We start from the raw sequence: 22887 nt of genomic DNA on the forward strand, positions 1-22887 counted from the left end.
TTTTTATAAAAGAAATAATTTAATAATTATAATTATTATAAAAATCAGTAAGTACCTAGGTACTACTTAGTGTTAACTGTTAACATAGATTATAGGCAGGTTTTACTATATTATGGTCACAGAATAGATAAAGATAACCATAAATTTTCATGTAATCTTGGAATAATATATAAGATGTTAAAAAAAATGTTCGATAATAAAATGCGACGATAATAAAGTCAGTCCCTAGTTATTGTTATTTGTGTTGATAACAATAATTGACACCCTCACAGACACAGTGTAATGTAATTGGCACTAATAGTAATTGCTAGATATAAAGAACAAAAACACAAACACCAATCAATTTAATGCATGGAAAAACATTGCACACGCGGTATACCTACTAGGTGAAAAAAAATTACATGAAAATTTTAAAACAACAGGTTTTTTCAAGAAAAGAGATATTTTTCAGTTTAAATCAATTGTATTTATTTTTAATTAAATCACCATCCATTATCTAAAAATTATGTATTTGTTATCTTCTATCTACCAAGTACCAACCAACTTTTATGATTGACAAAAAATAAAAGGTTTCAACAAAAAAAAAAAGAAAAATGAATCACAAAAAAAAAACAAAATGTCATTTGATTGACATTTTGTCCTTGCACTGCGAGCAGTAAAAAACACAGTATCTGCACTGTCACGGTCATGGACGAATATCAAAATAGCAACTGTAAACAAACTAATATTATCCCGTTGGCATGCCTTGCTGCGATAGACTGCATGTCTGCTCTCCACGTGAAATAAGTTTGCTTTGATGAACGCTACAATGTTTTGTCAATTTATTTTAATTTTTAAAGAAATATAAAAAAAAAATACATGAAAAATTAGGACAACACACATCCAAACAAAAAAGAATAGGAAAATAATTATCAGCAATTAAGATTTTTTCAATTCTTAACCTCCCATATAACTCTAGAAGTACCTACTTACCAAAACATTATTTAAAATTTTATGTACTTACATTCTATAAAATAAATTACATAAAATTTTGTAAAGGTAACATTATGAAGAGACCCTAGGTGCTAAATTAATAAGAACACGAAGTTTAAATACGACACACAGATACCGTGTAGTTAAAATTTCAAATTGTTGAATGTAAGTAGGTATTTTATTTTACAAACACAGAACTAATGCGAATTACGATTAACATATAATTGTGAGATTATATCTATAAGAAACCTTGGTATAATTATTTTTTTGTAAACAACTCTACAAGGTTTTTCGCGTTTCCCTTCTCTTCTAAAAAAAGTAGTCCTTGGCAAGGAGAATTTTATTTTTTTAATTTTATTTTATTTTAATACAATTGTTTACAAATACACCTCGCATTATTTAGTGTTTATTTCAGATGGAATGCAGTGTTTTTACCGTTTTAGCACGTTCGCTTACCATGTAGAAGCATTGTCTTGTGACTTCAAGGCTGTTTACTCAATACATAACTATAGACGCAGATTGTTTGTAATTACAGCTAATCTAATAACTAGTTGAAGCTGTATTAATGACAGATGTCCTATAATTGTTTGCTACTAGTTAAGTCGTGGTTATCCTAAGGTTTCATTCAATCAATAAGACAAAGATAACGTTCTATTAGTCTGCAAGTTATAGGTACACATCACAACTATTTTTGAAGTGAAACTTCTTTATCGGGGTTGGTAAAAATTTAGTGTAACATTTTTTCGTTACGCGTGTCATTTTTACGTGACGCGCCATCTTTTTCTTATCCCTACCACGCGTGATTCGTCATTCGACGTATTTCAAATAGTAAATTAGTATAGCATATACTTAGTAAAGTTGTATATAGAAAATTATTTTTTGAAAAATAAGGTCATAAAGAAGTTTCACTTCTTACGTGTGTACACAAGTACACGACGCACAGATTTTTTATGGGTTCCTCCAGTGCCTAGTCCAGTTCCTAGTTGATAACATGATAAAATTGCAAATCGCTGAGAACAAAAACTTTGACGACACAAATACCTACTTATATCTCATCTTAAAAAAATTATCAAACATATCAGGGATAACATAGATGTATGTACTAATGTACTACTAATAGGTAGGAGACCTTTTTCTATGTAGTGGTAAACAATTAAGGTAGAATTTTATCTTACAAAATGAGGTTAAAGAACATAGGTATTCCTCACATTCTGATTCACGCTTTTTACAGTGAGATATGAAATAACAGTTATTCCAACTGTTACTCTAGTTTTAAAGACAATAGTCACGGCTTATTTGTAGATCTAAAATAATTGTTCTGTCAAATATTTTCTAGCACGAAAACAATTTTATTCAGACACAAATAACAATAAGCTTTTAAGCAAAAATAAACCTTAAGTTAATAGACTTAAACAACATTCAACGTAAGTAAGGCGATAAGATAAAAAAAAAACTCATAACATCAATGTACGAAAACAACAAACACTTTAATTTAGGAACAGCATCGTAGATAGTTAGTTACAGATTTAGGCTGGATTCGTGGTTATAATATGGGGTTGTTTTATATAAATATATATCTACTTGTATAGAGATAGATAATATGAAGGCATCTTTAATATGAAGACATCAAGACGCACAGGTTTAAAACTTAGTTGATATATTTCATAAAACATTTTACACTAAAATCTTAAAATTTTTATGCATTTAAAACCGGTATCTGTACAAAAACAGGTATTTTGATTTAATGAGACTAAATTATGCTAAATTTATTTTAAAAGAATTGAATCTGCAGTCGCTATGCTGACTTCATTTTAAATACATTATGCTTCGTTACGTAAACGCATTTATTTTATTTTTAGTTTAAAATAATTATTACAATTTTCTCAAGGTTTTGTTATTTGGAGAATGAAAGAGATGAATATAGTTTGCAGCGATTCTCTTCAAATGCTGTGTGATGGACATTGGACACGCCCTTCGAATGTCGATATATTTTGCTAATAATCTACTCAGATACCTAGGTATTTCAAACAAGATCCTTCTAAAATCTATTTTTATTGTTATTATTAAAACAGACTCACAATTGTGAATTATCACAAACACAGCCGAAATATAATATTATGTATTATCGTAATATTGTAAATTGGATTAAATTTTAAAAAGGTAATTGTTGGATTCGTTTGCTTATTTACATCGAATATTTATCTATCTTTAGAAAGATAAATCATCCCCGAGTTACGAAAGTTATATTATAGGCCAATGTCTATCAGGCCGAAGCCGGGGCGCACAGCCAGTTTTAATTACTGTACTGAAGAAGTTTATCACCTCAATTTAGAAACAATCTTAACCCACAGAACTAGTTAAGATATTAAAACAAAGGGTATTTCCTAACCCAGTAGATCGCAACATGCGTTGCAAGTGTGCCAACAAACGGTCTGACTAACTGTCCCCTGAGAATCTTCACACGAGAAGACGGTAGCCTACTTCGTAAGCATTAAAATCGTGAAATACTTGCTGCAATGTATTAATTTCCACGATTAATCAGATTATGAATGTTAAAATGTCGGCATTTAAAATTACCGGGGCATTTTAGAAAAGTTCACCATTTTACATTACCAAATTGCATACATATTTTTAATGTTTTTTATTTGTAAGTAGATATGTTTAAATACGTATACCTAGGTACTACAAATTTTGACATTATCGAGTTTTGTCAATTTCTAGATTTTAAAATAAGTAAAGCGAACTCCCATAAAAAATCAGAACTTGATATTTTCCAGTTAAAGTGCAATAAAATCTTACCCATAGGAGCAAATAAGTCCTATAAGAGTAATATTACTAAAATCAATATTACTCCAAGGTTCCAACATTTTCAATTCCTGTTAAAACCAATCAATCGAATCAATACAGTTTCCTCAAAGATTTCCTATTTCGTAATTGATAAGCGTGTGTTTTCACTTGACCCTTGATATGGCTGAGAGTCACTGTCAATGCTAGTGGAATGTTTTAAAGTCCTTAGAGGGTACTGGACTGTGACGTGTGTAATTTAATAAGTATAATATAATATACCTACGTATGTATAATTTATTTGAAACTAGTAGTCCGCCCCGGCTTCGCCCGTGGCTATGGTGTTATTTCGCAATAAAAGGTAGTCGGATGTCCTTTCTCGGGTATCAAAATATCTCCGTACCAAATTTCATACAAATTGGTTCAGTAGTTTAGGTGTGATTTAGTAACAGACAGACAGACAGAGTTACTTTCGCATTTATAATATTAGTAAGGATGTGTTGCTAGAGAAAATAAAATTACCTACAGCTACGTTGTGAATTGAGAAACACACGTTTCTGTTTGTGTTTCTGTTATAATAAATTTTGTTATCCATCTATCATAGTAGGTACCTACGTAGGTACAAATGTAGATTGTAGAATATTTGTGTAGGAATATTTGTCAGAAATTAAAAAGTACCAAGAAGTTATTATTTTAGTTCCTCTTCCGGAGGACAAGTTTCCACAACGCGAATTCTGTCACGAATTGATTGGAAATTTTAAGCAGTAATAGTATTTGGTTATGTTAGATTTTGCCCGCGCACTCCCTCTATATGTGCTGAATTCTATCCATGCCCTATTTCTTATAGTTCGATATTATTTTATTAATGATTCTCCTTACCAAATTGTCGTCCGACAAGTTTATGCTTAATAGTGTCAATATTGAACAAAATAATTACACATCTATAAATTTTTTTTAATGTATAGGCTAGATTTAAAAGTAATTGTTACCATTTGAATAACCCAGTAAACCATAATATTTAACTAGAACCGTATCTTATCTTAAAAGTAATTCTCGTTATCATTGGATTCAATTAAATCTATTTCAACATTGCTCTGTGCACTAGATTAACTAGATATAGTTGTATGGAACAGTCACTAATTAAAAATAACAAAAATATTTGGTTGTTTGACATTTTTCTTCAAGCTACATTATAGATTTCTAAAATACCATAGAAAAGCCATCTCCCATATTCTATATTTTTGTATCGAAACCATAATGCGTTATGCGACATGCCGGTGCAAATTGTAGGAATTCAGAAATATGAATGAATTTAATTCTCAATACAATCTTCTTCATTACCTAAAAATCCCGATGTTTGATTATTTATATCATTGTGTGTGTCTATCCTTGCATCATTGTGTGTGAGTGTATATGTGTGTGTGTGTTAAATGATTCTTGCAAACTTCAGTTTTAAATCCATAGACTATGACTACAATAAAAGTTTACACGACTTAAAACGTGTTTGTAAAAATTTGGCAAGGCACTGTAACAACCATGCCAAGGTATGTTTTGTTGCTAAATGTCAATATTTCACCACTTGCATTGAAAAATTACTGATTTATTTATAGAAAAACATATATCTATAAAGTAATTAACTGTTCGTTAATATTTGGTAATTAAGTAGAAGAAATTAAAGAAATTATTAACTACTAGCTTCCGCCCGCGACTCCGTTCGCGCGGAAAAATTAAGAAAAATTAAGATTAATTTTTTTTCTACGTATTTTTCCGGGATAAAAAGTATCCTGTTTTATGCCCAGAATAATAAGGTATAATTATACCAAGTTTCATCGAAATCGAACCGTTAGTTTGTACGTGATGCCTTCACATACAGACAGACAGACAGACAGAAAGACAGACAGACAGACAGACAAAAATTTATTTAATCACATATTTGGGTTTGGTGTCGATCCAGTAACACCCCCTGGTATTTATTTTTTCAATATTTTCTATGTACAGAATTGACCCTTCTACAGATTTATTATATGTACTAGCTTCCGCCCGCGACTCCGTCCGCGCGGATGTCGGTCTTCGCGTGGATGGTTTATTTCTCCATTTTGAGTAACTCTGACAATGACATCTTATAAATCTATTGGACCCAAATACGGCTAGGCCTATAATAATACGCAACGTGTGTTCGCGGTTCTACAGAACAACGTCTATGGATAAAACTGAAAAATTAAGATTAATTTTTTTCTACGTATTTTTCCAGGATAAAAAGTATCCTATTTTACGCCCAGGATAATAAGGTATAATTATACCAAGTTTCATCGAAATCGAACCGTTAGTTTTCACGTGATGCCTTCACATACAGACAGACAGACAGACAGACAGACAGACAGACAAAAATTTTTTTAATCACATATTTGGGTTTGGTATCGATCTAGTAACACCCCCTGGTATTTATTTTTTCAATATTTTCAATGTACAGAATTGACCCTTCTACAGATTTATTATATGTATAGATATAGATGCACTATTTATTAATTTTAGTTAAAATGTTTATATGTATAATTTAAATATGCTATAATTTAATTGTCTATTATATAATATTCTAAAGAATAAAATTTCATTTAACGTTTACATATTCTTGTGATGTAAGATATTATTCGCGGAATAATATAACGATTAATGAATTAATTATACCTATTAACTATTTAACCACTAATTTATTTTAACATAACAGGCATAGTGGGATATAAGTTTCCAAAGTCGTATAATACTCGCATAAAAAGATGCTAGTCGATGAAAAAATAATTCGATTCCTTTTTATGAAAGTCAGATAATAGAAATGATGTCAGTAAAAATCATAAACAATTTTAACACCAAAGATTAAAATAATTATTTATCTATGTTTTATAGTATGGCTGATATAATCTATGTTATTTTTAGCACGGTATCTTACGTTGGTCGCATTGTTCTCATAGCTGTTCACTGCTTGAATAATTAATTATTTATTGTTTGATTTTAAGGTTGCCACTGTTCAATATTTCATGATTTGCGTGAATAGTTTCTTTAAGTAGATGTTAGGGTTGTGTTAGTTTTATTTTTAAACGCAGGACAGGGTTGTAAGGTTCTAACCACCCCAAAAAAACATAACTTAACAAAAATTTTGTGAAACCGCATGGGAGACACCAGTTTTCTAAGACAAAATAACAAGTCGAAAAAAACAACTTCGAATTGAAGACCTCCTCCTTGTTTGAAGTCGGATGAAAACAGGGTAATGGTCGGCCATTTTGAGTCAATGTCTTGCGACTAACTTTTGCACGTGCAGGTGGGGCACGTTGACATCTGTATGCACATCATCATGCCACTACATTGTGTTATTTATATTCTAATGTAATACTGAAGAGCATAGTAAGAATGCTCATTATGATAATTATTGGATTAAGTCTATACTTTATATGGAACGTAAACTTTAACGGTGTGTTTCGGTAGTCTATTAGAGTTTTGGACAAGTTTCTGATGCAATTTAAATTCACTAAGTAGATGATTTATGCAGAACTAGCTTCCCGACCTTCCTTTAGAACAACTATTTCGATTAAAAAAACTGCACCAAAATCCGTTGCGTTTTTCAAAAATCTCAGGAAATGCTATCCTTTCCTTATGGATAGAAAGACAGCGGGTCTTTATTTTATACCATTCGATTATTCCTGAAATCATATAAGCTATTTTTTAGTGGAAGTCCCGTTTAAATCAGTGTAGCTGTTTCGGAGACAAGGCGTATGAAAAAGACATCCTAAAAATCTACAAATTCAAATGCAGGTAAACATAAATTAAATGAGCATTTATTAATACATTGTTGTAATTCATCATGCAGTGACACATAACTAATTTGTAGATATTGTTCGGAATCTTTATAAAAACAAAGAGTATAACGTTAATTAAATGAACATTATTTTAATTACTTTCTAACGACTATAGAACCTCTTTCATGGTAGGACTCATTATCAACATCGTATGTTTCTCCACGTGATTATATTACGCATTTAATTAAAAATAGACTCAAATGTGTGTTTGTTCATCTGTGATTCATAGATATAAAGAAAATGTAAATAATCAAACACAAAATGTTAAGGACCGAAGCTTGGGTGTTCAACACATAATTATTCATGGAGAATAAAACGTTTTTGTGTCGAAATTCACATAGATGATGTTGTTATTTACCTTCATTTTTTTCAAAAAGTAATAGGGTGCGTAACGAATGGTATGTCTCAAACCAACTACCCTCACTTATTCCATAATTTTAATAGATATATCATATAGTAATCAGTACGAATATTTTATTAAATTTCAGTGATTTGTTATCAACGCAACCACGTGTATGAATATTGTAATTAGTAACAAGTACGGAGAAACATAACATAGTAGGTAAATCGTGATTTCGGTTAGTTAAAAAGTATAAATTTAACGATTTTCGTGTATGGAAATACAATATAGTACCAACTACCTACAGGCTACAGTACTTATAGTAATTAAAATATGATTACCTACATAGTATAGCTACGGCCCGCGGCTTCACTCGATAATCTTCATAGCCAATAATCTAAATGGATAATAGAATTTATTTCTTCAGTCAACCTTAACCGTTACAATGCTTTTGGGTTAATCAGACAGATAAGGTTACTTTTTCATCTAAATATATAAAACTCAAAGGTGACTGACTGACTGACATAGTGATCTATCTACGCACAGAGGCCACAGTCCAAATAACTGGATGGATCGGGTTATAATTTGGCATGCAGGTAGATTTTAGGACGTAGGCATCCGCTAAGAAAGGATTTTGATCAATTCTACCCCTAAAATAGAGGATGAAAGTGTGTACCATGAAAATTTTTCTTTTAAATAATTAATAAATAATAATATAATTAATAATATAAGTATTAATAATATAAGTATGAAAGATAAAGAATTAATTACTGAGGTATATACATGTGGGTGTTACGTTCGCTTTCCGCTATTGCGGAATCCGATCTATAAATAGTACCCGCATATACTTGCAATGTTTTACAAGTAATTAAGTGTAGTTCTTGTATTGCAAGTAAAAACTGGTCGCGGTTGTGTAGAGAAATTTTTAGCTTGTATCAATTAGCAAACTGCTTGTAATGTACCTAGATATAGTAAGTTATGATGATGGTTTGTAGTTTTGGATGAAAATTATGATTTGTATCTTATCTTAAATACTAATTGTAAAAGATTACATAAGTACTTAACCTCCTGGGGCCTGCGGTCATATATATATTACATAGACAATAAAAAAATATTTCAACGCCATCTTTTGCGTATATGCGGGAATAATACCTCTAATCGATGTAGTGGTATGTCATCCGCTATACTAAACGGTTTTTGGTTATATAAGTGACAGTGGTTTGAAGTATTCTCATTTCGAAGTTGACGGTGGCTGTGCGACGGCAAACACGTGGTCAGTAATCTTACATTTCTAGTGGTACCATTCGTATATTGCAGTATATCTTTGTATATCTAATTATAAAAGATATTATTTCTGCAACCGCAATAGTTATTTTGAAAGATAAATCTAAAACTTGTGAAAAATATGAATGTTTTCTTTTATGTCATACTGGTAAGACATTTGGTCTCAATTCTTGCCGATTTGGTATTGGTTACAAGAGTCTCATGTATTACCTATATGACATTCTTTAGTTTATGTTACAGATTTCATTATAATTTTCAAGGATTATAAGATACTGAGATCTACCAACACCTGGATGAGTCAAATATTGACCTATATGATGGACCTATGGTGTTTCTTGCCGGTTCTTCTCCATAGATACTGCTTTCCGAATCGGTGGTAAATGTTAATACTGTTATGACGATTCAAAAGTGCTTTTAGAAGGAGTCTAATTGAATAAATAAATGTTTGAGATGAAGATAATCCCCCAAATGATACCGATGAAGCCGCCCAAACACCAGAAAATGAGTCTTCTTCCATTCGTCCAATGAGTATGAGTCACGTCAGTACAGAATCGTCACTATGTATGTCATCTTCAGTTGTTGGCAGACCATTTCGGGGACGCACATGACGTGGACCAAGCATTAGAGGAGGCTGAACAAGAGGATGGATTAGAAATAAGACCTAGGGGTGGACGTGACAATATAAATACACCGCCGCGCCGGTGCAAAATACTTGAACTGGTTATTTCTCACCCTTAAAAATACCTATCTTTGAACCAAGTTACAAAAAATAGATACAGAACAATAGATAGAATAATAAATATTAGGTTTCAAGTTTAAAAATATATAATAACTAAAAAAACATGTAGTTTTTCTTCATTTTCATAAACTTATTACACTTGGAACTGGGACCCCCTGTAATATATAAATGACATAAAGAAAATCCAAGTTTTCCACAAAAGATTTTTTTTTCCATTTTTTTGAATATCTATAATTGCATTAGAACAGATACAGCTACTTTTTATTAAAAAAGAAAGAAAAAAAAATCCTGGGTCTCAGGAGGTTAAATAAACAAGTTCAAAGATTGTTAAAATAATGCTTTATCCCACTTTTGGTCGGGTGAAATCCCAGGCAAAGGTAGGTTCTTCAAATTGTATATAAATAGTACGGTATGGAATCAATCAAATGATTAATAGGTCTGATAGAATTAAGGCGTGAGAACATTTCATAGACTATTAAGTTTATTACAGAAATACGAGAAAAATAGATCGTTATTATCAGAAAAATACAACTGCTTGATCACGATATGCCTACATAATATATGGAGAGTCGTGTTTTTTTTTAATAGTTATAACTCGTTTTAATATTTAAAGTGACATTACACGCATAAGGACGCCATGTTTATGTCTTTGTCAATGATTTAAATTATTAATGACGTTAGTTAGTTACTAACCACAAATTTATGAACACTGAAGAAGAAATTCACATTTGCTTATAAACTTAAAAATATTCAGACTGTTAATACCTATTACATAATAATTCCAGATGCAAATGTTTTTATTTTCTTAATTTTCTTATCCTTTCAACCAATAAATATAATTACTTAGATTATACCAACCAATCCACTCTAAATATAATTATTTAAATATGAATTAATTCTTCTGAATCATCTGTACCTAAGTATGTACCTAACGTCTGCGAAGAAATGCATCCATTAATATTGTACCTACTTCTTAAATTTTATTTTAATATTAATATGCTAAAAGACAAATAAATTTAACCTTCACGGTAGCGCATAATGACACGAATGGCATCCTGGCACACAATAAAACTATTGTGATTAAAAACAAAGATTTCGAGAATATTCGAGCGTAGAACGTCTTGATATTTAAACATTCGTTCATAATATTCCCGCCATATCGAATTCACATTTCCTTATTTACTATCAGTTAACGACGCATACATGCAAAGATAATGGCATAACTCGTTTAAAGAATGCGTTAAATAACGATTAAAAACAGGTCCGGTTATTTTTGTATATTACGGATGGTTAACTGACAAAAAAAATTAGAAACTTTTAAACTTTAATTATAAATTTTATTGAGGCACGAGCGAAGCCCTCTTTGTGGCAGATGTTCATAGTTTTGAGTTACAGATTTGTTTTTAATCAGAATTGAAACGCGTATGATTGTTTCGAAATATATTTTTTAATATTTCATAACAAAATGAAATTAATTTTAATATTTAGTATGAACATTTTCCCCTGTGCGAGCTTGCCCAATTCGAGCCCGAGCATAATTGGCTCGACATCTTTCTTCAATATAAAAATGAATCCCAAAATGTGTTGGTAAGCCCATAACTTGAGAACGGCTTAACCGATTTAGTTAATTCTTTTTTTATAATATTCCTTGAAGTTCGAGGATGGTTCTTATGTAGAGAAACGTGAATATGTACCACGGGCGAAGCCGGGGCGGACCGCTAGTCTATATTAAAAATAATATTTTTTGGTTTGTTTGGTGATGCTTTAATAGAAATTATTCAGAGATAGATTAGGTACCTACATATTTTATCATATGATTGTCTTCTAACCACAGCTTCTAACCTGATAGGTTTTATCACTGTTTCTTAGATTTTAAAAGATAGAACTTTAAAAGTTTTATATCAGCAAGAGTTTCAAACAATTCGGAGTAATAAAAGCATTATTTTTACAATGTATTCCATTTATTTATAATGTAATGTACGGTTAATGAGGTTGTTGGTCTAGATTTTTCGAAATAACAAATCCATAGAATCGTTTAAATCCGTTATCAAATGTGTAGGTAGATGTTTATGTTATTTTGATCCGCGAAATTGTTGTGTATAAATTGGGCTTTTTATTTTTAAATTATTATTTAATTATAAAAACATTTTTAATACCGCTATCTGACTGAAAAAAGGGTCAGGCTAAAAATATTATTATCAGGGTTGCCGGCTAAAAATATTACCTCCCTATTTATAAATAAATTTATATTTAGAATATTTATTTATTATCTGTCATTTATTGAGAGCTATCAGTAGGTAAGTAAATACCCGCTTTATTTTATTATGGTATTTAAGTGTGGTATTTAACTATATTTTATCATAACATCCGACATCGAGACAATTTCATTAGTTCCTTGGTCCGATGATGTAATGTTTTGAAGACATTTTGCGGACTTTTCATATGAATGTTAATTGAAAATAACGCGGTTGTAATATTTATGAGATAAATTTATTGCGAATTAAAAATTATAGCCATAGCATATCATGTTGTGAGTTCGGTTTGTTCTATAAGATAGCCTACTGTTTAATTGTATTTTTAAACCATAGGTATTATGAATTATTGTGCACCTGTTTTTATTGAGAAAATATATTAGGGAAATCGTTGTACCCAGACATATTCTTATATACGAGAGGTGAATTCATATTTTGAAGTACCTAAGTAGTCGTTTTTGAGTTTCATAAAAACAAACATACAATCTGTTCCGATTCCACACGTGTTTGTAGTTAGTTCAATTTATAAATTGAGTTTTTATTGTTTTAAACATCTGTTTATTTTGGATATAAATGACCTAGATATAATATTGTCTTTCCCTGGGAGACAAGTGAAGGTATTAATGTACAAATAACTCAGCCCCCGGAATCACAGACACAATAGAAAATCTATTGTGTCGTGGACCGATCGGGCCGCTGGGCTCAATGGGTTAATGTGTAGGTATGTATATGTTGCCGCCATTCGGTTGAATTTGCTATTTGATTGAATGACTAGCGCATTTTAATCTTGTTGAAAGCTTTCACTTGTAAAAAATAAAAATGTACTAAAACTTCTTGCGCAAACTTCCCCGACTACGCCAAAAACTTGTCAAAGTTACATGCCGACTAATTATACATAGGAACGGACAGACAGCGACAGAAACTTTATTGTATACTAGCTGCGCTTCGCGGTTTCACCCACGTGGTTCCGCTCCTGGGTCTTGCGGCGCGATGATATATAGATAGCCTATAGCCATATTCCTCGATAAATGGGTTATCTAACAACGAATGAATTTATAAATCGGACCAGTAGTTCCTGAGATAAGCGCGTTCAAACAAACACACAAACAAACTTTTCAGCTATATAATATTAGTATAGATGTCGTGTCTAATGCCAAGTTTCTTTTCAGCCACACCATCAAGCCTGCTATGCGGGCGCACCAAGGAGGTGGAGGTGGGGGGCGCGGGGGGTGCGGGGGCGGCCCTCGCGCTGACCCTCGCGCGCCCGCCCGGGGTCTCCGCGCCCTGCCAGTTGAGACTGATCGCGCCTGATGCAGCTGCGTTCACTGTGCGGCTTATTGATGTTAAGGTATGGCTTGATTAGGATGTTAAAGTACGGATTCATTTTAGGGTAGGTACGTAAGATGTCAATCTGATTGATGTTACGGTACGATTCGATGTCAATCTGATTGATGTTAAGGTACAATTTAATATTATAGATACGGATTGATGTTATATATAAATACGCCGAAAATTCCATTAAACATTATTCATGATATTTTCAAAGTTTTAAAATCAATCATACACACAGAAGTGAAACAGGCAGTATTTCACAATGGGTGCATGGTATTGTGCCGCATCTAGGTGAAGGTGGCCATTGGCGCGAAACGCCGCCAGTCACGTAGACATGTCCTTTCGTCCTTTATTCGATTTATAGCTTTAGTGCAATCATTATTTGATTATCAGAATGTTTGTGTGAATGCATCCAAATCCTGATGTCCTGGTAACATCAGCAAGAAATAGTAGTATTCCTTAGTTTATGGCAAAAAATATATTGCATTTTGTGAAAAGGGATGTGTCAAAAGTGCAGCGAAACCATAGCGAAACAATATAATTTAGACGCAAATGAAACTAAATTTATTTTCATGACCTATGTAAACAACCTAATAAAAACACTGGCAACTGTCACATTTTTTTGAAGTGAAACTTCTTTATCGGGGTTGGAAACAAATTTAGTGTAACATTTTTTCGTTACGCGCCATCATTTTCTTATCCCTACCACGCGTGATTGTATTTCTGTAAAGTTGCATATATGTATAGTAAATTATTTTTTGAAAAATAAGGTCATAAAGAAGTTTCACTTCTTACGTGTGTAAACTAGTACACGCACACATTTTTTTTAATATAAAAAAATATTACTAAAAATTTATATTTTTAGTGTCAAGTCGTACCTACGTGTTACGTATGCATACACACGCAAGGTTAAATTAGTGATATAATAGATAAACAAACACCGTAACAATGCATCTTGACAGATTGTGTACGCATACGTCATACGTGAATATTATTGCGCTATTTTTAATCTGTGACAATCGTTAAGCTAACAAAGGTTCGTGAATTATCCGTATGTGATGGTAATAAACACTACACACATTGGCTTTAGGTACACTTTACAGCCAGAGCTAAATAAACAGATTAAATTCTTTATCGCTTTTTTGTAATCTGGCAATTACTGAACGTCAATAATTAGTAATTACTGTCAAAGTCAAATGTGGAACGACGTTCATTTTTTCTTATTAGGTAGGTAGTTTTTTTTATTTTCCATGGTTCCAATGTAATAAAGGGTTCATCATAGAAACAGCTGTTACAATTTATTTTATCAAAATCGTTTTTCCAATTATAGGTTATTTTTTAGAATGTAGGTACCTATATACACAAAAAAATGATTAAAATTTTTTTTATAACCAGTTTTAACAAGGTTTTAACTTTTAACGCATAATATGTTACTGCCAATTCATATAATAGGTACTTTGTGGTCATAAAATCGAAGGACATTATTTAATACATTCGTTTCTATTATATAATTTATACAAAAATGTAGTTCTTAACATTTTTCTTGGCAGTAAATTACACTGAAACTCATTAGATTACGTGATTTATTATTTTCCAATAATCCATTCGACGCATAATGATTCATGGAACCGGATTAAATCGATTTTTCTTAATAAAATTAATAATGCTATCGTGTAAGTTGTAACCAGCTAGAATATTAAATTAAATATTTTGTTGTGCTGATTGATTTCTATTCATGTCTATTATTTTGTTTTAATCTATTGCATAGCTTCTATCGCGGGCCTTGAGCGCGGGGACCGAATCGAGAAATTCCGTAACGAAAAAACCTCACGCTCCCCACTCCGACGAGCGGAGATGTGGCTTGAAGGCATAGCATGCAAGAGCTTTACCGCGGCAGTCCCCGAGTGTCACACGTCGTTTTTTTGCTTTGAGTTGTTACAAAACTAGCTTATTGTATTATAATTAACCACTTGTATATTTAATACAGCACAGGCGTTTTTTTACGATAGGTACTTTATTTTATTAATTTAAATATTTAGCCTATTTCTTACATAAGGATGTACATTAATGATGGAATAATAATTTATTCAAGTTGTATTGGACATTCCTCAAAAAAGACATACCCTTGAAAAGTATAAAATTTCAGTGAATTTTATAGATGATTTTTCACAGTCGGTTAAATATAAACATTTTAAACAAACACTGACATAAAGGCCACACGTTGTTGATGAAGACAAACAATTTTGCGAACGTACAATTTTAATGATTTACAACTTAGTCGGAGTTTGCGGAAAACCTGACTTAGTACTCGATAATTGCTTTACAAATAAGTTTATGTGAAGTTTACACGACTTATTTTATATTCATAATTATTTACGAGTTTGGTTTTTGACGTCATGAGGCACGGCAACATTTATAGGCTGATTCAATCAACACATTACACATAATAAAATGAGCAATATCCTCATAACTTACGTACGATTATCCGAACAAAAATTTGATTGTTGTTTTAAGGTTGTTTTTATATGTTTTGGGAAGTCTCAGGCCGCGTTTCCACCTGCAATCTGCAGGTGGACAGGCGGCCTTATGTACGTAAACCACATTCTGTTTTACTTTTTTATAAGCTGGTAACACCCGATGACATTGAAGACGGATAGTGAAAAATATTTATTTAGCTATTTTTAAAACTATTATCTCCTTTAGTTAGGGCAATTTTCTCGAGTCGTAAATTATTTTTTATTGACAAATTTATGTTTTTTTTCCTACTCTCCAATTGTTCTATGTCCTTAGGTTATACAAACTTAAGTAGGTAAAGAGGAAATATTGTAAAACTGCAATACAATATACATGAGTCTTGCTTTCTACACAAAAGCGTTACATAATTTCTTGTATGGTTTCTGAGCTGAATGTTAACGTATAAGTACCTATTTTGTAGAATACTATGTTGAACATATGTTGACGATATATTATTATGTAGATTGTGACGTCATAAATGTGCACTTTATAAAAAAAAATACTATTCCACGTCTTTTTTTAATAAACTGTGGTAACCTCTTTATATAAAATTCTCGTGTCATGTTAGTTACCATCAAGGTTACCATACTCCTCCGAAACGGTCGGACCGATATTCATGAAATTTTGTGAGCTTGGGTAGATCTCAAAATCGGCTAAAATCTTTTTTCCCTACCCATAAAGTGATAAGATTACAACGTTTGCTGAGACAGCTATAATTGTATATATGTATAGATATTATTATATATGATAGATATTTATTACTCGTGATCTTGCGGTTAATCCAACCTTCGTCATATAATTGGAATTTGTTTTTTATCTTTTAACAGAATTAAAAGTAATTTACAGCGAATGAGACGTCAGTGCTTATGTGAACTGGGAAGCCATAGAGTCGTTCTTATAGTACTAAAGTTTTAGATTAGTGTAAAATTGCAATACGGTGTTTACACTGTGCTTTGTATGGTTTTGTGAGGATTTACTAGCTATTGCTAGCGACTTTGCTTATATAATTCCAAGAGATTTATTGATTTCTATACACTTACAATTTTTTATGCGCAACTTCAGTTTTATGCCCCATAGTTTCAACTTTCAGATGTTTTAATATTTTTGAGAAAGTCTTATTTGTCTTTGATAGTATACAAACCTTAGCTTGGTACAACAATAATTAAGGTCTTAGCATTATACTAGGATATAATATTATATTCGTATACCTATGGAGTAGGCTAGTCTTTTTAGGGTTACGTATCGAAAGGGTAAAATGGGACCCTATTACTGAGAATTCGTAGTCTATCTGTCTGCAGGCTGTATCTTATAAACCGTGATAGCTAGAAAGGTGAAATTTTAACAAATGATGTATTTCCGTTGCCGTTATAACATCAAAATATACTAAAAATAAAAATACCCTTCGTGCGCGAGTCCAGCTCGCACTTGGCCGTTTTTTATAATAAACAAAAGAAATAAACTTTTACTCTTCTTTTAACTGAATTTATCGGTTTTCCTCCAATATTACGTAAACTATGTATTCTATCTTATCTAATTATTTTCTCCCATGTGCATATATTTATACAGTTTATACGTGAAGTTGTACAGTTTCATTTATTACACAATGTATCACGTTACTTGTTAATTGTTTGTGACATAATTTCTTATGATTTATAGGATATAACATTATTATTATCTATTGTTATAAAATGTGCCGTTAATTATAAGAATATAACTATAGAATAGTCATAACTATTAGTAGAACACTAGAAGTACCTAGTATACCTACTAGTTGTAGAAATATTCAAGTTCTGTAAAGTAATGGTACTTCTGAAGTCTGGGGTTTGATTTCCAGTGTTGATTCTTTGCTAAGGTTTGCAAAAAAACTATGTTGAATGTATGAATTAGTAATTAGTTGATATTATACTTATAAGCTTTTCTTAAATAGATAAAAAACATGTACAACTGTAGTTTACTTTTTCATTCATTTATTGCAAATACCTACAAATAATCATGTTCCCTTAAAAGAATTAGTGTAGGTAACTTATTCATTATTCCGTATAAAAAAATGTACTTAGGTACATTTGTTAGAGGCACGCCAACCTCCAAACTGACTTCAAACTTGTTTTACCTAATCGATTCTGGGTCTAAACATGAGTCAGAGTCTATCGAACTGTAAGGAATATGTGGGAAAATATCTGTATTCTAGACAGTTCCAATTAGGACTAGTATTTAGGTATCAGGTCCATAAAGTACGGTCCTACTAATACCTGGAGGGCTACCATGATATTTAAAAGCAGTATTTTTGACAGTGAGGGAAAGTGATGGCGCTAGACGTGCTATATATAGCTCTGTCACTTATCCACGCTGGAAATAATAATGCTTTAAGACAACATGGTAACGCCCCTGCTCTTCTACTCCATACAAAGTGGCCATTTCTTTTTAAGTTTTGTTTTTTCAATATAAAAAACCTATACCCATCTTGAAAGTTATAAGCCAATCTATACAAAATTATATCAAAATTCAACGAAATATTATTAGTGGTTCAAGAATTCAAAAACATACAATACCTACTTACACTTAGGTACCTCATATCATAGGACATAAGTAAAATTCTATCTATAGGTATATAGAATCTAACCAAATTAATTTAACATAATAAACTCATTTACAGAACTGGGGTCTTTATTTGTATGGTGAGTAATAAAACGGAATAGTAAACATACATAATTAACAAGTGGCCGAGCTTCCGCTCTCCACTGCAAATAACCTTGTCCTATATTTTTGACCTACCCGTAAATCCTTATAAGGTAGCGAGGAATTCCTGAGAATACAACCCGTATTTTAAATTAGTATCTATAATTTAGAAGTTTAATGTTGATTCCATTCGGTTTATTATTATAAAAAATGCAATAAGATGTATAATGATGTCAACAATCCAAAACGTTCATGTTATTTATAGTTCTCCAAAAAACTATAGGTAAATGCCACTTGTCAGTCTTTAAATAAACTCTTGCGAGAAGGAGGAACAATTACGTCGGTGTAGAAAAACGGTGCCTACTGCAGGTTTTTATTTCATGAAAATTCCAGTACTTTTGATTGTAACTATGTCACTAAAAAAAACTATGATGGTGAAGCCTACGGATGGTGATTGGTGATGGTTTTTGAGAAAACTTCAATATTCGAATAATTTAATATACCTAGGATTTGAGTAATTTTGATAGATCATTTGTCTACTATGAATAATTATAAACTGGTTTTTAATAAATACATAACCTTTAAGTTTAGATAGGTATGTCGTTTTACGTAATGTGCAGTGTAAATTCCAGCAGTTAACTTTCGCCTTATTCACGTAAGTTTTATTGAAAATTACTAATTTATTATTTCAGACAAATATTCTATTTAATATAATGTGGTATTCCCAAAATTAGTGTAGTATCATATTATGTTATGTAGTTTACCCAAAAGGGAATAAACGGGTACCTACGTATACTTTTATTGTACGACGTATTTATAAGCCTATGTAAAACACAATATGTAGGTATGCAAGAATTCAATTCAAACTCCTAAATATACTTACAGCTTTGTGAATTGCATTCGTGACATGTTTGTTACCTTGAAACAGCATTACCTATAATTTTAAATAACAAATACCAGTATAGATATAGATATTACAATAATATAGGTACCTATAGAATTCTGTGCAAAATATTCGTTTACTTAACATTTAATTTCAATATAAGCATATGAGTGTGTACTCAAACTGAAGTGTACAAACGAAGATTACACTCAAGCGTCACTCAATACTAATTTATTCGTTGTCTTGAGTCACGTGAGTCATCGAAACTTCGAGATTGTCGGGGTTTCCATTAATTTGTGACACTTGGAAGGCTTATCTATTCCATAGATATTACTAATTGATTTCACACTTCTACAAAAGATATTAAGATTTTCTTAATGCCTTTTCACATTCGGTTTTACTCATTAACAAATAACTCTTATTTTTCCTCAAGTAATACCTATTTTCGTAACAAAGAAAAAACTTAGGCTGTCTCAGATTCTTAGAGTTTATGTATTTAAATGTCTCTATCACGTTTTTAAGGCCAGAAAAACTATAAGTGACCGAAAATAATCATGTTCAAATACCAGTGTTCTAAAATACTTCTTTGTTCCACTTTTGTAAAAATAATATTTATAAACTATTTCTAAAGTTAAGTATATGAATGAAGCAGCTTAACAATGGCGTCAATTCTTTACAAAAAGTAAACTAAACGTAGGTAGGTAAGTTTATTCAAGTGTTATTTATTTAAAACGTAAGCATCACAAATTCAATAGAAATTTGTACAAATAAGTTTTAATTCGAACTCAAACTTAAATATTTATTGCAAGCACAGATCTAATATATAAAAATCAATGCCACTTTTCGTTGTAATTCCATAACTCGAGAACGGCTGAACCGATTTCGATAATTCTTTTTTTATTATATTCCTTGAAGTACGAGGATGGTTCTTATGTAGAGAAAACGTTAATATGTACCACGGGCGAAGCCGGGGCGGACCGCTAGTAATACATACTATATGGTACTGGTACAATTTTCTTGGCGATATGTTCTATTCAAGTTATCTGCCAGTTAAAATGAATAATAATTTTCTAAAAGATACGACTAAACGTTTTTATAAGCTACTAAGAAGTAAAATTATCAGCAAATGGTGAACCGTGTAAGGTCCTATTTCTTTTAGAAACATTTATCTACTTATGCCAATTAGGACAGTATTATCATTCATCATCTATTATAAAGGTGAAGAGTCTCTTTCTTTGAACGCGCTAATCTCAGGAACTACTGTTCCGATTTGAAAAATTATTTCTGTGTAAGATAGCCCATTTATCGAGGAGGGCTATTTATCATCATGCTAAAACCACAGATAGTTAAACATAATTGGTGTATTTTAATATTTAAATACAAATACCTATCTCTCATTATATAAGATACATACAACAATTAAACCATTCATAATTTCATATCGTGAAATCAAACCGAAGGTCGCTAGTACAAAGGCTTGAGAAAAGGTTGTTCACCTTAGGTATTGGGGATTCACTTTGCGCCTGCGTGATAATCTGATTATCTTTGTCTAGCTTTATTTGAAAGAAACCATTTATTCCAACACACAAACACACATTGTATTATGTTTGATTAGAAATAATAGGTAATATTTGCTAGATTTTGCCTGTGGGCTGTGACATCGTCTTTTTATAGCATCTAAGAGGATATCTATACTCAAACTCAAACTCAAACATTTATTTATTCAAAAATTATAAATTCAAAAGTCGTAAACGTTTTTACATATTTTTAACATTTACCACCGATTCGGAAAGCAGTATCTACGGAGAAGAGCCGGCAAGAAACTCCATAGTTGCTCTTTTTAACAATTTTATTTAACAAACATCAAATTTTTAAACTATTCATTGTGTATGATCAATACGTTTTTAAGAAGAAAATATGTATTGTTTGCTATAGGAGTGGAAAATTATTCAAACTTTAATTCGCTATTTAAACAGCTGTGTGATAATGATAATATTATCAAAGTATCAAAAAGTGTTTATTCGAAATTACTGATTTTTTTTAATAGAAGGAAGTTTTGAAATTAGGTCGTAAACTATTATGGTGCCTAGGTATTGCTTAATATAAAAGCGAGTTATTGTGAGCAAGTGTGAGAAGAGTGTTCCTTGCGACATACTAAAATATAGTTCTATTCAAAAGGAAAGAAAGAAAGAAAGAAGACGTTGTCACGGCATCACGTGTGAACGGCTGAACTGATTTCGATAATTCTTTTTTTTATTATATTCCTTGAAGTACGAGGATGGTTCATATCTAGAGAAAACGTAAATATTATGTACCTCGGGCGAAGCCGGGTGGACAATTGGAAAACATTCGCTGATTTTCTAGGGAATTTTCTATTTGGCGATCGATGCGTTTTTCTACGTAAGTTTCCGTGAGATGTTGTATTTAGGTTATATGGGGTGGGACATTTTGAATATAAAACGAAAAAAAATCCAGGTGTTTATAAAAACAATTTTTGACTTTGTGTGTTCGGAATGATGTTAAAAGAAAGGACTTGGTTAAAAAATTTAAAATAAATCTTATGAATGTCGGTGCATATCATAGCATTCTAGCTGCACCTCACTCTGATGCAGCTAGAATGCTATTCAACTTTAAATTTAAAATATAGTTAATATTAGTTTGGTAAAGCCTGATTCCCACGACATGTTTGCTTCACAAACCCGACCGCGCCACACCATACCACATGCCATGGGAATCGGCGCGCTTGTGGTTGTTTGACGATGTTTGCCGACGCATGTGCTATCCATCGGAAGTCGGTAAGATCAAAGGTGCGCGCTTGGCGCGGTGCGACGGCGTTGGTCGACGTCCGTCGGGGCTTGCCGTCTGTAGCGCGTCATTGTTCGGAACCGTACGATAATTATTATTATCGTACAAATACGTCATCTCTTCAACGAGCTGTAATATTTTTATTTATACATAGTTATGTATTATGTATCATATATGATATGTATGTATGTAAGTATATATGTGTATGTATGTGTATTTATAGCATGTATTTATAGATATTGTTTTTACTTATTTATTTATTATTAGGTATCTATTTTTATATATATATGTATATAATATGTATATGTACATATTTTTTTTTCTCCTTTTAAATCAAACACCACCCATCTAATTTTAATTAACTTAACGTATCACTTAACATCTTGTAATGACCCACAGATTAGGTATAAGTAGGAGTGACCGTCCACCGTGCTCGCCAGTGCTTGCCATACGCAGAC

The 22887-nt window shown here is 31.7% G+C and overlaps 1 protein-coding gene across 1 annotated transcript in view; it reads left to right on the forward strand.

Moving 5' to 3' along the window:
* The window catches only part of LOC123705141, a 55737-nt gene that overhangs the window by 1226 nt on the left and 31624 nt on the right, over positions 1 to 22887 (forward strand). Inside the window, exon 2 of the mRNA XM_045653791.1 lies at positions 13389 to 13567. Within this exon, the coding sequence (XP_045509747.1) occupies positions 13389 to 13567 (179 nt within the window). The remainder of the gene's footprint in view (positions 1 to 13388; positions 13568 to 22887) is intronic.

Source organism: Colias croceus, chromosome 2 (assembly GCF_905220415.1).
Source record: "Colias croceus chromosome 2, ilColCroc2.1".
Lineage (NCBI taxonomy): Eukaryota > Metazoa > Arthropoda > Insecta > Lepidoptera > Pieridae > Colias > Colias croceus.